General features: G+C 31.1%; 1 protein-coding gene across 3 annotated transcripts in view; it reads right to left on the reverse strand.

The window, feature by feature from the left end:
• Positions 1 to 20,971, reverse strand: part of LOC144835229 (unconventional myosin-XVIIIa-like) — a 70,464-nt gene that overhangs the window by 14,311 nt on the left and 35,182 nt on the right. For all 3 annotated transcript variants that reach the window (XM_078690277.1, XM_078690280.1, XM_078690279.1), the window contains 11 exons: positions 20,514 to 20,668; positions 19,931 to 20,054; positions 18,382 to 18,582; positions 15,798 to 15,908; positions 15,159 to 15,410; positions 14,435 to 14,548; positions 13,701 to 13,817; positions 13,333 to 13,416; positions 10,650 to 10,787; positions 7,566 to 7,751; positions 7,228 to 7,358 (listed from right to left, as the gene is read on the reverse strand). In XM_078690277.1, coding sequence (XP_078546403.1) covers positions 7,228 to 7,358; positions 7,566 to 7,751; positions 10,650 to 10,787; positions 13,333 to 13,416; positions 13,701 to 13,817; positions 14,435 to 14,548; positions 15,159 to 15,410; positions 15,798 to 15,908; positions 18,382 to 18,582; positions 19,931 to 20,054; positions 20,514 to 20,668 — 1,613 coding nt within the window. The remainder of the gene's footprint in view (positions 1 to 7,227; positions 7,359 to 7,565; positions 7,752 to 10,649; positions 10,788 to 13,332; positions 13,417 to 13,700; positions 13,818 to 14,434; positions 14,549 to 15,158; positions 15,411 to 15,797; positions 15,909 to 18,381; positions 18,583 to 19,930; positions 20,055 to 20,513; positions 20,669 to 20,971) is intronic.

Here is a 20,971-nt window from a genome sequence, read left to right on the forward strand (position 1 = left end):
CTTCCAAGTATGTCTGGTTTTCCGAAAAGTCTGGTATTCGAAATGTGTTTTTATCAAGGAATTTGGGACCTTTAGGTCCCCAAGAAAAGTCTGGTATTGGGAGAGTTAACTGTATTAAACTTTAGAAATGGGAAAAGTGATTTTTAACAACTTATATGGAAAAAATACCAATTTAAAAATTTTAATTAAATACAATAACATGGAAACCAAACATTTCTTTATACGTCTAAAAATTGACGGAAATTGAAAATATCACAACTTACAAAAAGGTTATATTTTACGAATTTCTTGCATACTACTCTAAAATTTAAATCAATTATCAATTTAAATTCTTAAATCTACGTTGTAAAATATAATTTAATCATCGAACAATTTATGGTTTTACTTAACTTTTGATTGCAAAATGAATAAAACAATTACTTAACAATTACTTAATGCCGATACATAAAAAATGTAATCAAAATTTATGGATATATTATTGAATAACAGCTTATGAGAATGTATATGAATCAAATACTAAAGCAAATCCCAATGGTATTGAAACAATTACATAGAAGACATACAATCGCAGGATACAATTTGGATTCTTATATATCCGTCAATTGTATAATTTCAAGTTTGAGAATCTATACCTTGAGAATGACAAGATTGAACCAGATACTTTGGGATTGAAAGCAAATTTTTAAACCACGTATTCAAATCATTTCATTCAAATATCGCTAGTGTGCAAAAAAATGTTTAAAAAATTACAGAAATTGATATTTGAAGAGTAAAAACAAAGCAGGCTAAATTTAAAGAAATATATGCTGCCCTGAAACTTTAACTCAAAGGAATGTAAAGGAAAACAATGTTGATGAAGTGTGTTGTACTGCATGTAATTTTCATTAAAAAACAAAACAAAATTGTACTGTGTATTTTGCCATTTCTAAACAAAGTTAAATGTATAGTTTACACAAAATACTTGTATTTCTTTGTTTTGTTAGCTATTATAATTATATTACTATTTGGACACACCTTTATTACGAAGGAGTGCCTGTGACAAAAAAATGTGCCCATATATGGACACGATTATGTTGAGCATTATCACTACCATATTTGAGCATATCACTACCATATTTGAGCATATCACTACCATATTTGAGCATATCACTACCATATTTGAGCATATCACTACCATATTTGAGCATATCACTACCATATTTGAGCATATCACTACCATATTTGAGCATATCACTACCATATTTGAGCATATCACTACCATATTTGAGCATATCACTACCATATTACTATTTAGACACACCTTTACAACAAAGGAGTGCCAATAAAATGAAGAATGAAAGTATTTATTTTTATTTCATCGTTTTTGTTTTTATTTATTATTTTATGTAGTAAATTGTATTAGTTTAAATGTATGTGTATTGTTTCTGGGGTCTTTCTCGAGACAAGAAACTTGATTTCTTCTAGAGAAGACCCTAAATGATGGCTTATTACTATGTTTTTCATTTATGTACACACCTATATATTATACTGTATAATGCCATTGTTGAACAAATAAATGTTTTTTGAACTGAACTGAACAGATGGCAATTAAATATTGTTATTATCTATTATTCCCACAATGCCTACTAGTACTACCACCACTGTGAGAAAATGACATGTTTCTATTGTAGTGTTATAAACAATATATAACAATATATAACAATATATAACAATATATAACAATATATAACAATATATTGTTTGAAGGTTTGCATGGCGAAATCGAATGTTGATATAAAGTTTGCAGTACACCACACACTGAAAAGTTCAACAGTTCTTTTCAGTAACTAATACACGTGGTGTACCGCAAACTTTATATCAATATATAACAATAAAAACAACCTTGACAAAAATACTGTTTTTGTTATTTATAGCCTGGCTTTATAAATTGATAAATTAATAAATATGGGTTGATATGATTAAATATACCTATAAAATATACATAAATGTTTAATATCCTTATAAAATATACATAAATGTTTAATAAATGCTGATGAATATACTTATAAACTGAACGAATCAATTTGATTCAATAAAAGATGTAGTCAATCCAAATTATATTGAATATATTAAAAGTAATGACATAAGCTTTGAAACGCCGTACTTAATTAATGAAACTAAACAGAAGCCAGCGACTATGAAATGTTGAAACCAAAAGCTTCTCCTTCTTGTTAACTTATACAAATTAATCAGGTGAAATTGTGTGAGTAAATGATAATTAATAGATTGATTTACTTCAGCGCTACAAGGATAGTGTTGGTCCATTTGGGGTTTGTAACGATCAGTAATTTATGCCGGTGTAATCTTTTGGGATTTAGTCTATGAGTGAATTTGGTCTGGGTAATAGTAGAAGTTAACCACAGCTATGCCAATACACACAAGTCATAGGCAATCAATATAAATAAAATTGCTTGAAATATCAATGTTATATTAAGGAATTATTACTACTGGTACAATCCTGGTGTAGCAATTGGAGCTACAAATGGATAAATTATCTCAATATTTATTTTAAAAATAATTTTGATATTGAAAATGTGTGTAGTTGGTCGCTTTTATAGATGCTTTAATTGTAGAACGTTTTTTTTTTTTTTTTGGTTTTTTTTTTGTCTCTTTCTGTGCTCTGTTCTGGGTTGAACAACTAGCATAGGTGTTTAGCACCTGTTGGGTCTTTTCTTGCCTTTTATATTTGTTTTGTCTTCTTTGTATTGTATATGACAGAAAACTGAATAAATAAAATAAATGGTACCGTAAAAATGCTCATCTTGATATAATCTGGGATTGAACTATGGTACAGTTCTATTTACTTTCATGTTTAGTTTAGTGTATAGTCCAACTATACTCAAATGAACTATACTCAAATGAAGATGTTTGCGATATATAGTATTTATTTTCATATTTATATATTTGGACTTATTATTTTTGTTCTCTTTGTTATGACTATGGATGTGAATTTCCGAATTAAAAGATGAATTATACCAAATCACCACCCCCATACTCACGACTAACATTCATTCGTCAAACCCCGCATCCTTATTATGACATGCCTTCTAAAATCTATGCATACATTACCATTACCATCATTTACCTATCACCTCGAAAATCAAGAAAATCATTTTACCTATCAAATCTACTACACAAAACAATATTTACATGCCTAAAAATAGTAGAAATGTGACGTACATGGATGTCACCAAAAAAAAAAAAATTTTTTACATACATTGCCATCTGGTGGATATGGACAAAATTAAAATCTATAAATAGAGATGACTAAGAGGTTTTACTGGTTTAAATAAAAGTAGTTTACTATTCAGTTAAAAAAAATGAAGCCCAAATATAAAATGTATGTATAACAGCTTTATCCAGCTATCATTCTTGTATACCGTACAAGAGTGATTTTTATTAAGCTCTGTCCACACTAATATGGTGGTGATATGCCCAAACATGGTAGTGATATGACATCATCATGCCCATATATGGGCACATCACATTTTGTTGCATAAAGTTTGATAGTGTAGACAAAGCCTTAGTTTGTATTTATCTGTTTTTGTATCTCAGAGCAAACATGATTTCTATGTATATGCTAAAATGCAAATGACAATAAATGGAAGTAATTTTCCACTAATGAATGAATGTAAATTCTAACTCATTTTAATATTCTAACTCATCCAAAGCAAATAGTAAACCAGGATTCACTCTAAAAACAGTAGCTATAAATGAATGACTTTATATTTACATTACATATTTTATTGGAATCCATAAAGAAGAAATCAGACAAATATCTATGATTGCGTGCAGAGAAAAGATAAAATAATCTAAAAGTAGGACACAGAAAAATAGAGAAGCTCAGGATTTACCATAATAATTAATTACTTACACAGCACTAAGTAAACCCAACAACTTTTTTGCTTGTTTTACATTTCAATTAATTTAATTGAAGAATATATTATGTTCAAATACCAGCCAGAATTAAACAAGGTAAACTAATAAATAAAAATAACACATCTTGTGAATTTCAATCTTTTTCTTCAACATGGAGTCATTCTGGTTTTACTGTATTTAATATAAAGTTCAATTTCATACATATTAATTTTTAATGATGTATGTTTTTGTAATCAATCGTTATTAAATATGCTGTGTGGTTTTATAAGCACTTTGGTGTTGAACTCAAAATGGAGCTGTAACTTGGTCATGAACTGTACTTCCCATCAAATCCTGTGCCGGTTTCAGCCCAGACTTAGGCTATGTTCAGACCCATGGCGTTAGACCGTTTTAGCGTACAACGTTACTAACAAGGTCACATTACAAACGGCAGAGAAAAAAATGAGGTGTTCAGACCCATAGCGTACGATTATCGTTACAACGGAAGTGCGTCATTCAGGTTGGTTCTAGTTGCATATTCATGTGCTCTTACCCACGTGTTTAGGCCTAGATCTCAGCCCTACAATTATGACAAAACTTGCCGTAAATAAAACATACCTCAGCATTTATTTAAGAAAAATATAGTAAAGCCAAATTTCTCTTTCTATTGTTTTATTTTGTAGTAAAAAACATTTTTCCCAAGCTCTGGCGTTACGAAAATAAAGCAGGCCTCCTAATGATGAAGATGGAGATTGTGTTAACCACATGGGTGGAAAAAATTGATTGTGATTACCAGTCAGTTAAAAAAAACCCCTTAACTTGCTAATAAACCCCTAAACTTGTCCAGTCTAGTCTGCCTTGTGTATATGAATGAGTGACTTGATGTCCCACCACGCTAGTTTTTAGCTTGAATGAAATGCGTGAATGGCTCTCAGCTTGGCCTAGGCCTAAAAGGGGACGGGATCGTAGTCACTATGTTTAAATACAAGGTGAATTTATTTATGTCATTTGTTAGAAAATATAATGGTAATCAATTGATACATGTAGTTTGTAGCTTAGTTTTTTTTAACAGTTGTATTTTTAGCCTAGTTAGGCCTTATTTATTCTGGCCTTTTTGTTGTTGAAATCCATCTCTCACACGACGATACAAGATGTCAGCCTAGGTCAAACCTTGTTTCGCGTCATAACAGGAAACGTTCTGATTGGATACAACGTTGACTTACAGTAGCGTCGTACGCTAAAACGGTACTATCAACCGTTTTCCACTACAACGCTACAACCGTTGTACAACGCGTTGTACGCTAATCCCCAACTGTTCAGACACACATTCTTTTAGCGTCGTACGCTAAAACGGTCTAACGCCATGGGTCTGAACAGGGCCTTAGTGCAAATAACTCACAACTCTTTCTACTCAAATGAGACTACAACCTTTATGTGACAAAAAAAAAAATGTGATGTGCCCATATGAACATGATTTCATATCACTACCATATATGGACACTTTTTTTTGTCAAACTAGTTTAATAGTGTAAACAGAGCTTTAGTTTATAAGCATGATAAATTATAGTTTATCCATGTTAAGAAAATATTGACAGAATATGTCAGTTTAGTACTACAAGACCTGGCGCGTTGTTAGACAAACATTACTGATGTGTATTTAGTATTATACCAATGATGCTATAAATAACTAACACTAACTAACACTAACTAACCATATTCAGTTAGATTTAGATTTAGAACTACAAGACCTGATGCGTTGTTAGACAAACATTACTGATGTGTATTTAGTATGATACCAATGATGCTATAAATAACTAACACTAACACTAACTAACCATATTCAGTTAGATTTAGATTTAGTACTACAAGACCTGGTGCGTTGTTAGACAAACATTACTGATGTGTATTTAGTATGATACCAATGATGCTATAAATAACTAACACTAACTAACACTAACTAACCAATTCAGATTCAAATGTATTTATGATATGTAGACATTCATCTAATGTATGTTATTCTGAAATATTGGTTGAAACATTCACTTGTTTTAAGGGCTTTTGGTGGAATTTCAATGAAAATATTATTCAAATGTATATTTACTCAATCAATTTAATATATTTACACAATTATAGCTTAATACAATATGGATCATGTACAGTTTAAAAATGTGGCTTTAGGTGGTAAAGGGAGATACATGCAGACATGGCTAAACTACATGATGCTAGGCACTGCACGAATAATACTCACGCATTATATTTATTTAAGGGCTTGGAAATCGTTTACAGAATTTAAATAAACTTGCGATCATAGATGTCTACATACACATAACATTTAATGTTTGTAGACATGGTTTAACTACATGACAAAACAGTACAATGATTGATAATGTATGACCGGGAAAGAGTGAGCTCATTTTCCCTGGTATTAACAAAATAATAATTAATCTGAATATATGTGTTGTAACAGCGAGTTGTGCATAGTTGCTTGATCTTGGAAGTGAATGTTGTAATCAATACAACATGAATGAATGGCTAATGGATGGATCCACACAGCTCTCCTGACACATCTCATTCAATCAATTTAAATGTGTCGTCAAGGAAAACAGTCCACAGTTTTAAAGCTTATAGCTAAATGACGCATTAAGATGATGATGCCACGTTTGATGGTAAAAACAATAGCTGCGTAAAGGCTAGATAATCATGGTAGATTCAAATGCCATCTTCCTCTAACAGGTAGAATTACTTTAATTACGGAAATACTCAATCTAGTCACATGATGAAGCAGGTAAACACTATCTGGTGACAGATTTTCAATTTACAAATTTTAAAACAAAATGTGGCAACAGTTGTAGATATTGAAAAAATAATTTGAAGAGAGTTTATCCATCCTGTACTATTGGCAACTTGCTCGCTGTTTGGATGTGGATAAAAAAATTATTATTTAGCCCAAAACAAACTATAATTTGAAGAAAAAACTGTTTTAACCGACACCACGACTGTCAGATTGTGTGTTAAATCTAACTTATTTTGTCTTTTTATAAATGAAATCATTATTTTTATATTTTTTATTTTTGCAGAAGTGCATAACTTTATTAAAACTACAAAATTGTTAGATGAACATCAGCACATGCTTAATAATTATTGCTTAGACCATTCAGTGGTCCTCTGAGATTAGTTTTGTCAAAGTTTGTCTACAAGTTCTACTGTTTCATAATCATTCAATGCTGTTTCAATATACTAAAATACTCCTAATATCTACAAAGCTTTTTTGACAACATCAATTGACAGTTTTTCCTGTAATCACAACAACTACTGTACATTATCACTCACCTATCTAATTCACTATCACTTCCTATATCATCTTCTAACGCACTTTGTAAATCTTTTATTCGTTTAAAAGCCAACTTCAGATCTGATTGTAATCGTTCATTTGTTTCTTCTAAATTCTGTACATCAACCTCCTATAAGTGAAAAAAAAAAGAGTGTTTATTTATGTATCCTAAAAGTCTCAAAGTCTTAGTTAGTTTAAAGAATGTTTCAAACAAAATATTTTGGCTTGGCAAAAGAGTTTCTTTTTCTGGGAGAAGGTACATTTTTTTTCACCGTTAGATTGTTTTTCCAATTATCAAACCCCCAAAAACCATAATTACAAAGACAGGTAAACTTACAAACTCGTGTTTCTTTTTGGTGGCATCAACCTCCTTTCGTTGTATTTCTGAGTATTGCTCTCTAAGTTCCCTTAGCTCTTTCTGTAGTCGTTTCATAGCATCTTGATTTCTTTGATCTTTATGTGTCTTCTGTTCCTTCTCCGATGTTACCAGCTCAAGATTTTCTTTCAATCTTTCCATTTGGGCCTGATATAATAAAAACACATTTTTATTATATCATAAAGCAACCTTATGGGAATGTATAGATTATTATGAAGAATTATAGAAAAATAACTATGAATGGTGTTCAATGTAAGTTTAATGGATCAGATACAAAATGCAAATCGTTGCGTTGTGAATTCTACGTTTATGTCCTCATTTGTACTTGTCATAAAAATTGAAGAAGCAACATTAAAATGTTGAAACATTTAATCTTAAACGAATGCAATCCATGTTGATTTCAGAATACACATCATTACTTTGGTTATAACATTATTTTGGTAATAACATTAATGTTCACGTCAAAAGGCCTGTAGCAGTATGTTTCCTTTCTTTAAACATCCTGAATGATACATAAAATCCGCAAGAAATTTTTTTTTTCAAGCACGTAACTTTTGTTTTAAGAGCTCTATTTCCAATATTTCATATGCAATATTTCATATATCAATATACATTAAATTCAATATTACATTAATGTGAATAGATTTCAGGGATTTCAGTAATATATTTATTTTCCATGGCTTTGAATGAATGAATAAACTGAACATGGAAGGGCATGGTAGAATGATTTAATAGAAGATATCTGCTTTAACAACATTCACCGTGAATCAGGTATAGTGTTTAGACAAGCTTTCGTAAACAGTGATATTCTACGGACAATAGAGCATAAAACATGGCATGGATATTAAAAGATAGAATCTTAATTAAGCAGGACTGTACACAGCGTGACCATGGCAATTAAATTTATTTATGATTTTAAATTCAATAATTTATTTATAACAACATTTTTTAATGAATTGGTAAAATCCAGGTATTGAAAATGTATGTGAGGTAACAACATGTTGGTATTATGTAAATTTTAATTATCATGAAGATTATGCTTATTATAAGTTAATGTATTATCATGTCTATTATTACCATCATTGGTTTTACTGGTATGTAAACTACCATATTGTGAATTCAATTATAACTTTTTTTTAAAGCATAATTTTTCTGAGAAATAAATACAATAAGATTTTAGAAAAGGTTGATATTATTATTTCAATCTGGTCACATGAAAACATACAGTATAAGATGTTTTAAAGATGTATTGTCCCTTTGTCAAATTCCGAAAAAATAAAAAATAAAAGATTTTGAAAAAAAGTGGGTCATTTTGAAGTATCATAATAGTTATTAACTTTCACCAAAAATTAGTCGAAAAAAAAATCATTTAACTGAAATACAGACGTTTTTTGGTTCAAAAAATAACTTTGACTTCCAGTCAAAGTTTTCAATCAAAACATACCTCATAATGCAACACGCTTATTTGGCTACTCTGTATGCATACTCATAAAACTTCCTCGCGATCTGTGTGAAAACACCTTCTCAACCGTGAAGAGTTGTAAACAATCCTAATTAGCATCATGCATAATGTATACTCGTGGTTTGAAATCTTTGTTTACTTTCGCTCGCGACGATTTTCCAGACGAAATGTAATTAATTAATTTAGCTTTTAATTACGTAAAATTGTTGTTTTTGACTCAAATTTTCGACTTAAAGTGAATAACTTTATTATTACTTTGATATGGCCAATTTAAATTTAGAATATTTTGACCTTCATTTTTTTGTGTTTCAAGGGACAATACATCTTTAAGCCCATACACTTTTTTAACCAATTACTAAAAAAAAAAACAACTTCCAAAAATAATTTTATTTCTTTTATCAATGTTTTTACTTCTTTTTTTAGGTTTCTTGTCTGTTCATGGTAATATATTTATTGATTGTAAACATTTCATTCAATCTGGCCCCATTTTGTGACTTTTTTAGATGTTTTTTATTAGGGCTGTAGCCACCAGTATGGTTGGTAAAGTTTCAACCTGACCACTTTTTGACAGAGGCCTTTGACAACCCAGTCGCTTGAACAGAGATTGTTCCTTTTTCCTGTGAAAACCGCACCACTTTATTTCTTGTGGCTACATCGCTGTTTTATTGAAATAAACAGTGCAATAATTAAGTTTTTGTGATTTGTTAATTCTGTTGCAAGATGATAAGATACCTTTAAAATCAAAATCTGGGATATTTATAGTCGATAAGTGTTCAGTATGAATAAAGTTGAAATTTTATAATAATAAATATTATTTGTTTCATTTAGAAAGACAAGAACTCTAAACATAGAAACCATATGTAATGGGTATACAGTATATTGAGAAGATCTAAAAATAGGTTGCTCTAACCTAGATATTTATTTTATTTACTTAGTCACAAATCCATGCTGTGGTGATTGTACCCTGCTTAAAAATGGAATAACCCTTGGCTGTTGGCTGAATAAAAATGGTTTTGTAATACAGTTGATATATACCTAGTAATCATGCACATACAGTGTGTGTACTTACATAGACACATTCAACATGGAAATGCAATTAAGAATGGTGTAATTCGAATGATATATTGCATGTTTTATGTACTATAATCGGTAAGCTTACAATATTAAGCCACGGGCAGATTCTAAGCAAGACTTGCTTTTTTTAAAGACATTTATTAGAATTGAATTATTCATTTGAAGGCATAGTATTATTTATAAATAACCTCCCCCACCAATTCCAAGCCAAATTAACTATACTAAACCATAAAGATATTAATATCTCTATGCACTAAACTTATTAGCTCTGTCTACACTATCAAATTAGTTTGATAAAAAAAAGGGTGATGTGAAGAGAAGTGCTAAAATATGGTAGTGATATGACATCATCATGTCCATATATGGGCACATTTTTTTAAACATAAAGTTTAATAGTGTAGAAAGAGCTTAAGCCAATTGATATACTATGCAGAGCTTAACCCAATATATTATGCATACGAAAGAGAGTGAATATATTGTTGAATTAATGGAAATACTTGAAATCTTACATCATTTCTCTGCCTTGTACTGTGTTCCAAATCCAGCTTAGCTTCCAGGTCTCGTATCCTAGCCTCCAACCTCGTTACCAGGTTCTTCTCTACCATCGTCTGCCCCATATATTCCACTTTATTACTAAGTTCAATAACCTAAACAGGTGATAAATCAAAGTGAGTAATGCAATAAGTAACTTAAGATAAAACTGTAAATTGACTTTTAACTTAAGTAAATCATTGTTACATGTACATTGATGTGACTGATTTATAATAATACAAGTGTCTATGACCGCAGTGTAAACACACCACTATAGCTTGGTGTGGTCCTACAAGCTGCTTGTCTGATTATAATTAATAAATTTATGTTGGTAAAGCACTGCTTCCTCAGACTTTAGCAATCAGTGCAAACTTAGTGGTATGAAACAGGGGCGGATCCAGCATTATAGAATAGTGGGAGGGAGGCGCTAAATATTTCATAAATGATAAAATCGATCCGTCGGGTTGCACAATAATAAAAATAGTCATTATTTTATTTACAAAACGACATGGCTGTTAAATTTTAGGGGTAGCTAAAGCCTGTTTAGCCCCTGCCTAAATCTGCCTCTGTGAACACCAGGTTAATCACCTGAGAACTATTGTATTATTTAAAGTTAGTAACTTCTAACATTTTCCTTTTTTTCTTTATCAGTGTCGCGACAACTTGTAATAAAGCAATTCCTTTGGCATCCATACGTTAATTACAGGGCATACATTGATATTGAAATTAACTTATTAATATCCCAAGAGTCTATGTAGAATCATGAATGTTGAGACAATCTACAATCAAGATAAATTTAGAATCTAGAGGGAAGACAATTTAGGGTTTATATTTCCTACATCCATCTCATACACAGGTTGAATACTGGATAGTAGGAACTAAGTTTGTACAGCAAGGCAATTTAGACTCCTGGGTGGCAGGACAATATTGTATTACAAACTTAAATATAATTGCTTTAAAGCATTAATGCTCAAATATTTCCTTTAAAATAAAAACTAGCATTTTGATAATATCAAAAATCCTGTGCCATTAGATTCCTGCTATTGTCATTAAAATCATATTCCCTTAAGTCCCTACTTTGAAACTATTTATAATCATGGCGTAGGAACAATATGATTATATTAACACGTTCTTGGTGCGTTGTCAAGATAAAAATAGCTGGAACAAACTTTCTGTGACATTCAATAAATGAGTCCATCCGGCACTACACCTGCATCTAGTTGGCTACATATCACAGATATAACATTTATTAATTCACATAGGAAATTACAATTCTCATCCTATTTTTTACGACAGACACATATTTGGATGTCAACACCAAGTGTATTTATTTGTATGGGTGCTCTAGATATGAAAGGTCTTCATTTTTTTAACTTCTACACTTACTGTAAATCATGCTCATAATGTGTCTACTGACCTACTTATGTGATATAACTGCACCTATGTCACACTTATTTATTGTTTATAAATTTATTCATAATTTAAATTTCATTAATTCTATAGCATGATGACAGTAATTAAAGTGGCGTCTTTAATATTATTGGATATAGTTTGGTAATTATTGAAATATACATACAGGGATTCATTACTTGAAAAAACAGAAAAAGAATTATTTAAATTTAAAGATGTATTGTCCCCCAAAAACATGAAAAATGAAGATTAATAAAATAACACTTTGAATAGGCCATTTTGTAGTTTTAACAAACTTAATAATTTCCATAGAAAAAAACTAAAAAAAAAATATCTTTACTTATAAAATGACAAAATAAACGGTTAAATTCAACCAATTTGACTATTTTTTGCTCTAAATTACAGTTTTTTTAAGTAAATACATTTTTTTTCGATCCAATTTTTGGTCAAAGTGGATAACTATTAGGTGACATTAAAATGGCCTATTAAAAAAAAATGTTTAAGAATTATTTTTTAGGGAGACAATACATCTTTAAGTAGAGTACACTACGTAAAGTAATTGATATTTACTGCAGAACATGTTAATAACTGACAAAAAGTTTCATTTTGCTGGATAATTAATAATAGTAATAATGGAATGAGGAAAAGATTAAGGTCAAGGTGAGGTCAAGGGCAAACTGTAAATCTTATAAAACAGCTTGCAAAAAACATTTTGTGAGAAGCGTGTACGTAATTAAAAAGTAATCTGTCACCTGTACGCCACTTGCAACAAACATTAACTACTGTATGTTCTTAGTCATGCTTGAGACACAGTTCCATTTGATGGATAATCACAGAAGAACATTATTTGGGTGGATGCAATAAAATGGGGGGGGGGGGGGGGACACAAAATGTTAATCCAATAGAAACAATATTTTTGTGTAGTCGAAAACACTTTATAAACAGTAGTTTGGGTGATATAGAGAGTTCCATAACAGAGGGGGACAAAGATTTTACTAGCCAATGAAAACAATCATTGTTGTGTAGTAGAAAATATTTTTTAAACAGTAGTTTGGGTGATATAGAGAGTGCCATAACAGAGGGGGACAAATATTTTACTAGCCAATGAAAACAATCATTGTTGTGTACATTGTTGTGTAGTCAAAATATTTGTTAACATTAGTTTGGGTGATATAGAGGGTGCCATAACAGAGGGGACAAAGGTGTCCATCCACGGGTATTTGGACAATGATTTTGTTTGTTTGTGTTTACCTTCTCCTCTAGCTGTTGCTTCTGCTCTGTTAAATCTGAAATCTGCTGCAAATTTTCTGATATTTTAGCATGATCGTTTGATGCCTGAAATGAATCATAAATTAATATTTATTTTATTAATAAAAAAAAGTCAAGTTTAACTGCATGTATATCCTCTTATTTTCATTTGATTTCTTGTATGTATTCTAAGTTGCAGTCACTCACATAAAACTTAGCAATATAAAGCTCTGTCTACACTATCAAACTTTATGTGATGTGGGTATATTACTACCATATTTGGGCACATCACACTTTTCTCGTCAAACTAGTTTGATAGTGTAGACAGAGCTTTATACACAATAAACATAAAATAGAAACTAATCCAATACCTGGAATACGAAGGATTTATGTTTCTTAAGAAGTTCATTAAAATCTTCATCTTGGTCATCAATTCTTGACTGCAACTCATTGTTCTCACGATTTAAACGAGATACTTTCTCTTCAGACTAAAAATAAACACAATTAATCAAAACACTTAAATCATAAATCATTAGGTATATTAGACTTGTCGCTAACAACTTGCTGAAACTCAAAGATCTACTCGTAACTGCTCGGATAGGGACAGCGAGTAGTTTAAGGAGCTAGCTCTCATCAAAAGACCAATAGGTGTATGCGACTGGTCATTTTCGAGCTGCTGAAACAGCTTGCAAAAGATTTACTAGTAACTGCTCGGATAGGGACATTGAGGAATTCAAGGAGTTAGATCTTCTTAAAACAGACCCGTAAAAGTTTAAATATAACACTTTTTCATGTATAAAGGTAAAACTGTCCTGTCTGAAATTTCTATTACCATATATAGCAAATAGATTTTCTATATTACAATCTCTAAAAGGTAAATTATATATTGAAATAATGAATTACATAATTTACAATAATCTATTATTTATTCTAATAATTCAACTTGCAGAATTAACATTTGAATTAATCACACTAATAATTCTTGCTAAATGTTCTTGCTCAAAGCTAATGTGTCTAGTAGCAACAATTATTAAATAAAATGATCATGTATATGTTATTGCCCCGAGCTATTCATTTCGAGTCAGCATCTAAAATCGAGACTTACTTCAGATTTAGCCCGTAAGGCATCGTCAAGTTGGGACTGAATATCGGCAAGTTCCGTCTCAATACTTTGACGAGCTTTCACAGCTGATATGACAGTGTATTGCGTGTCTTCCAGCTAAAATGAAACATTCATGTTTTAAGTCAACTGCAGGTCACAGGATTAATTGATATTAACATACAATAAGTCATAAAAGTAACTTAAGTAATAATGCATGATGCTAAAAGCTAGTCTAAGGAATTAAAATATTGTTTGAAGGTTAGCGTGGCGAAATCAATATTTCCCTTATATTCCCAGTTTCCTGGACTTTCTACATTCTCACTCCTGAGGACGATCGAAAGGTCGGGAAACTTCTTTCTCTTTTCAGAACTATATACATGTGGTGTACCACAAACTTTGTAAAAGGAATTTGTTTGTTTTACCATTTAATATTACTACAAGCATATGCTATCATTGCATTTAAAAAAAAAATAATTGTGCTCAATAGGCTAATTTTTACTATTTACATATTTATTTAAGTTTTCTTCATATAGAGTATTTATTGTATTTGTTTTCTCTTTCATACCTTTTAGTGGCAACTTTCGTTGCTGTTGGTTTTGATGAAATAAAATAAAATAAAAGGCCTCACATTTAATGATTTGATGGCTGTTCTGTATATCAGAATTTCAGGAGGACTGCTACATGAATATTATAACAAAGGTTAATAAGAAACAACAAATAAAAATACCTCATTCTTAAGTTGTTTGATCTTAGCACTAGTACTAGCTGACGTCTGTTGTTTGTCTAACACCGTCTGAGCATCACTTAACAATGCTTTAGTCTTCTTAAGATCCTTACGCAGTCGACGCTCAACATCCTTGTCCCCTTGAGACGACTTGTCACGTAATTCTGTCAGTTTTTGTTCTAGGTCTCGTTTATCTCGAATGGCTTTCTGCCGTTCAGAATATTCCTCTTCAATTTGAACCTCCAGTTGTTTTAACTAGAATAATAATAAAAACAATGATGAGAAATACTGTGGTAATTACCATTGGTACCACTGTGTACCATCATTACCCATGCTGTTACCATAGGCACCTACATTACCATGAACCATTATCATCATGACATCATCAAGAATAGACATCTATACCAACTTTGCTAGTCTTATCCATCGACAAGCCCTTTTATAGGCGCCACAGTACAAGCTTTAATACAGGATCCTCAATAATGGTCTTTAAAATGTCTTAATTATATTATATGTATTGTTATTGAAATCAATAAATGTTCTTGAAATGAAATCTATTAGGCGTTACAGTACCATCCAGAAACATCTACTATAGCTACATCATCACAACAAGCTCCTCTAACTACTACCTATCAAACTTACCTTGTTCTGGCAACTTGCCCTCATACTTTCAACTTCTTCATCTTTTGCTTCAAGTTCTTTCTGATTGGACATTTTCATTTTTTCATTCTGCATTTCCAGTCTTAATTTGGCCTGAAAATAGAGAATAAAATAAAAGATAATTTAGAAGTCATATAAAACAAACTCAACCACCATAAATCCTAAATCATCAGACAGATCCGCTGGAAATGAGGGTTTAAACTTCTCATCATCAAACTAAACTGACGACAACAAACCTGTAACATGTCCTTTCTTAATTCTCCGCCTTTCTTTACGTCTTTCATTTTATAATTACAACCTTTTCTCGTAAAATCTCAAAGTTGTTTATATTATTACAGGTAAATGCCTCCCATTGTTTACATAAGCTTTTATATATCTTAGCATTGAAATACATAATCTTTTCCTTCCTGTATTCAAAGCGGATGGAATGACCGTGACAATTGCCAATGGAAGATTATAAACAAATTCTAAACCTCAACAACTCTGAAGATAAACAAATAAAGTTTGAAATATTGAATCATAATTGCTTTCCTCACTGTTTTTCAGACTACACTTTATATCCTGTATAAAACTTTTAAGCGTTGTTTACACTATCAAACTTTATGTGACAACAAATGTGATGTGCCCAAATATGAATATGATGATGTCATATCACTACCATATTTGGACCCTTCTTTTGTCAAACTAGTTTGATAGTGTAGACAGAGCTTTAGCTTGCTTGCTGAATGAATACCATAAATTCCTGTTGATACTAGTGTCAAAATATTGAATCCTATCCTATGCAGTATGTAACGCTTTCATATTAAATGTATGTATGTAAAATAGGCCTTAATAAATGCTTGTCTATTTATATTAAGAACAGAAACATGAAATAGAACATGTTTAATAATAACATGTTGAAATAATAATTAAATAATCAATTGTAATTATATTAATAATATAAAAATGTAAGTAAACTTAAAGTGAAAAACAAATCCAGTGAATTTTAATAGAAGCTTAAACTAGGCTTGGTGTTGGAAACCATGTCAGATACGTGGCTAGAATCCTAGGGACACTAACACATGTGACTTGATTCATTGCTTACAGGCACAGACATGCTCAGTTCATTATTTTGTATCTGTCCTACGGGCCTTCTACAATCTTCTCAGCTGTCAGAAACACTTTTCGTGTCTTTATAACAATGGGTTCATTTTTAGAAAAAAATAAATTAAAAAAATGTATGTAAACTAAAAATCTACTTGTAGCTTCGATTCTAGTTACCTTAACATTTTCATTTTATGTAAAAAAATCAATAAATCTATTAATGTTCTTTGCCTGATTTGTTTATATACTATACTAGTACTATACTATAACGACGATAAGAATTTAATAATAGTTTTTTCTTTGAAAATAACAATTTCTAATCATATACTGTTTTTATAGGTATAATAAAAAATATAGTCTATAGTCACAGAGTTGTGATAAATATTAATGACTTTATTTTGGTAGATTTTCCCTAATAAATCTTGTTTAAAATTTAATTTTTCTTGATTTCCAATAGCGTGCATTCGTTTAGGATCACATTACTACTATGATTAATATAAGTGAAGTACGAGTTGAATCTAGTTGACAATGTTTCATGTGGGCAGTAGTATTTTGAATTAGACCAAGGATAAAGTCATTTGTCATCTGTTTTTACATCCTCAATTTACGTTTTCATATTAATACACAAATCCACCATGACTAATTTTATTTTTGGAGGACAATTTAGGCAGAAAGATTAATCTTATTTACATTAACTTTTATTATACTGTATCTAGACCAATTCTATAATAAAGTGTGCGTATCACATGTGACCCAACAATGTCACATGTGACAGTGTATTTACCCTTTAAGAATAATTGCTATGAAACGCACTGTTCATATGTATGCATATCTGCACTAGACACAGTTCTAAGACTCCATAATTATCAGTTGATTATTAAGAATTGGGATAAAAATTATAATAATATAAAGACTTTGGTAATAGCCGAGATAAATGAGACTTCATAAACTATAGAACTAACCAGATTTAAAAAAATAGCAATGTGAAAATATGTGACAAGATTGCTTACTGGACTTAGTAGACTAGAAATATGCTGGATCTAAGATCAACATAGTTTTTGACTAATAAGCTCAATGCATTCAGGTCAGTTTAGCATAAAATGTACTTTGGTCGGTTGGATCACATCTGAGAGCCTCAAAATGCATAAATAAATGTATCAAATGCGAAGGCAGTATATTTTGAGGTTACTGTTAGCATAGACATATCAAAGTATTTAATGATCTATGCTGTTAATATTATCTATATATTTATTCTTTTCCAACCAACAGGAGGAAGCCCAAACAAACAATACACATTGAATAATACACAAATTATACTAAATGAATAATAATATTATTACAAACATACGGTAAGTAACAAAACATTGTAAACATTTTTAATTATTAAAATAAAAAACACCTTGGCAGCATCACTCAATATTGTCATTATAATTATTATCTTAAATTATGGTTGTGTTGTGGAAATTATTATTATGGGATGTACCTGTTGTAGCATTTGAATCTCGCCAGCTTGTTCGTCAAGCTCCTCTTCTTGATCTTGAACTTTGGCCTCAAGGTCACGCCTCGCTTTCTTCAACACCAGGACGTCCTTTTCATCTTTACTTCCGTGACTTGATGCATCGTTTAATTCTGATTGTAGATTTTCCATCAATGTTTCTTTAATGGATACCTCTGATTTCACATCCTTTAATAATTAAAACAAACATACACTTTTCACTATTTAACAATGCATCATTGTTATACATTTTATGTCTATTTATAAATGTTAAGCCCTGTCTACACTATCAAACTAGTTTGGAAAAAAAAAATTGTGATGTACTAAAATATGGTAGTGATATGATTAAATATGGTAGTGATATGACATCATCATGTCCATATATGGGCACATCAGATTTGTTAGTGTAGACAGAGCTTTAGAAATGTATACAGGTATTATAATTTTATAGATAATTGTGACGACTATGTTATTGTAAATTGGGAATTTCTAAGATTTTTGTATTTGAGATTTTAAACCTGTGTTTTTAAAGATTATCCCCTCATTTTTAAAAAATATTACATTTATAAAGATCACATTTCTTTAGGGGTGAAAAACTACAGATTTCTACGAAGAAGATTCACAATACAGTATGGAGTTAATAAATTATTTGGCAAGTGAGGTTAATCATTCTCTTATATCATCCAGTAAGCAATCCCAACGGCATAGGATAAAATATAAGCTGCACTAAGTGATGCATTTTTCAGGCAAAGAAACTTTAATGTACAAATCATGTCGCATCGCAGCTTGAACTTGGCATTAGCAAATGGCTAACTTGGGACATTATAAATTTATTCCTTAAATTCCCCTGCAGCAAATAGTAAAACAACATGGTTGTTCACGTTACTACACATTATAATTAGTAGAGAAGAATTAATTCATACGTTGTGGAATCTGTACCAAGTAATGCAGCTCTAATATTCGCAATGTTATATAAATCAGTAATTCCAATAAAAGTTTATATCGTGATATAAACGTGGATCTCGAGTACACCAGCAGTGAACTGATACTAAGTATCTGTCAATGATGGCCATGTGCCCTCAGAAGATGATGGCTACAAGAACAGTTACAGTAACCAACTATACAATTCTGGCTGCCAATTTGCCAAATATAAATAAATAAAACAATGAAAAAAACACAACTTGAATCAACTTAGTGTTACATTCAAGAACCACATACTGTGACAATAAATGTTTACAAAAATGAAAGTGGGCCGGATTTGTACGTGACATTTTCTTGTCATTGTTCTTTTTTTAAACCTTATTATTATTCAATTTTATTTTCATAAGATACATCATTATGTAATAACATGAGAGTTTTTATTACGTTTCATTGTTGTTATAGACTATGTTGCTATCTTTTCTGCAATTGAAGGAAATAAATGTATATTTTGATTTGATTTGATCTATATGCATTATCAACAAATGTATTTCATTTAAATTGTATTGAAGAATTCAAGGTCTTGGAATGTAATCCTCAAAGCTTCTTGCTAACTAACCTCAAGTTCCTGCTTAACATGATAATTTTCTGATTGTAAAATATCTCTTTCACGCTGCAATCTTTCTCGTTGAGTTTTTTCTTTTTGTGCATCTGCATGTACTTTGTGCAGTTCATTATCAAACCTAGTATTAACACAAGGGTGAATTTAATGAATGAAATAAATATAACAGAAATTGACAGCAAATATATTAGCCATTTACAGTTTCATTAAAAAAGATAACTGGCTTGTACTGCAGCTTTTTTTGCAATATATCATTAAAGAAGGTAGTTGTATGTGTAAAACATCTTAACCACCAAGCTACAACCTCACTCACGCAATTCAGTGGCGTAATGCAGAGGCTTGAGACCCCTGGTTTAGGCAATCTAAGTGACCCTCCAAGTTCCAACGCTGGAGGCCTCAGGCGTTTTTTTAGCCTTTTCGGCATATTTTTTTTTCCTCTGGGCACTGCTCATTCTCCCCCTATAAGCCCCGGGGCCCCCTGGGTTTAGCCAGTGAGCGCTCATAGCCGTTATGCCACTCACTCAATTCAACTCTGACCTTTGGTCTGAACAACCACTGAGCTACTGAATGAAACACCTACTTTCTTTGTTTTTTCTCCAGTTCATTGTTTCTTGCTTGCTGACTCTCCAAGTGAAGATGTAAGTCTTGTGCTTCTCGTACTTGCTTCTGATTCTTCTTCTTTAGTGTTTGCACCTGTTTCTTCCAATCATCAATGTCACCGTTTGCTTCTATTAACTATAAAACAGACGTCAACTTAATCAACTTTAAAGCCAAAAGTGAATTCACTATCCAGGGCTCTCACCAGCAGGAGTACTGGTAATTCCTTTTGTTTTTGTGGTTTTTAGTTTTCATTCTGGAAAATACTGTACTAGACTTAGCCTACTCAAGACAAACATATACAGCAGATGCTCTACATAGACGAAGTTAGCTAGTCTTTTGGAGATAAATTGTTTTCATCATGAGATAAAAGACATTTGACAGGATTTGAACCAGGACCCTGGGAATGACTCCACTATCAGGAGCGTGGTTAGTACAATT

Source organism: Antedon bifida, chromosome 2 (assembly GCF_963402885.1).
Source record: "Antedon bifida chromosome 2, ecAntBifi1.1, whole genome shotgun sequence".
NCBI classification, from domain to species: domain Eukaryota; kingdom Metazoa; phylum Echinodermata; class Crinoidea; order Comatulida; family Antedonidae; genus Antedon; species Antedon bifida.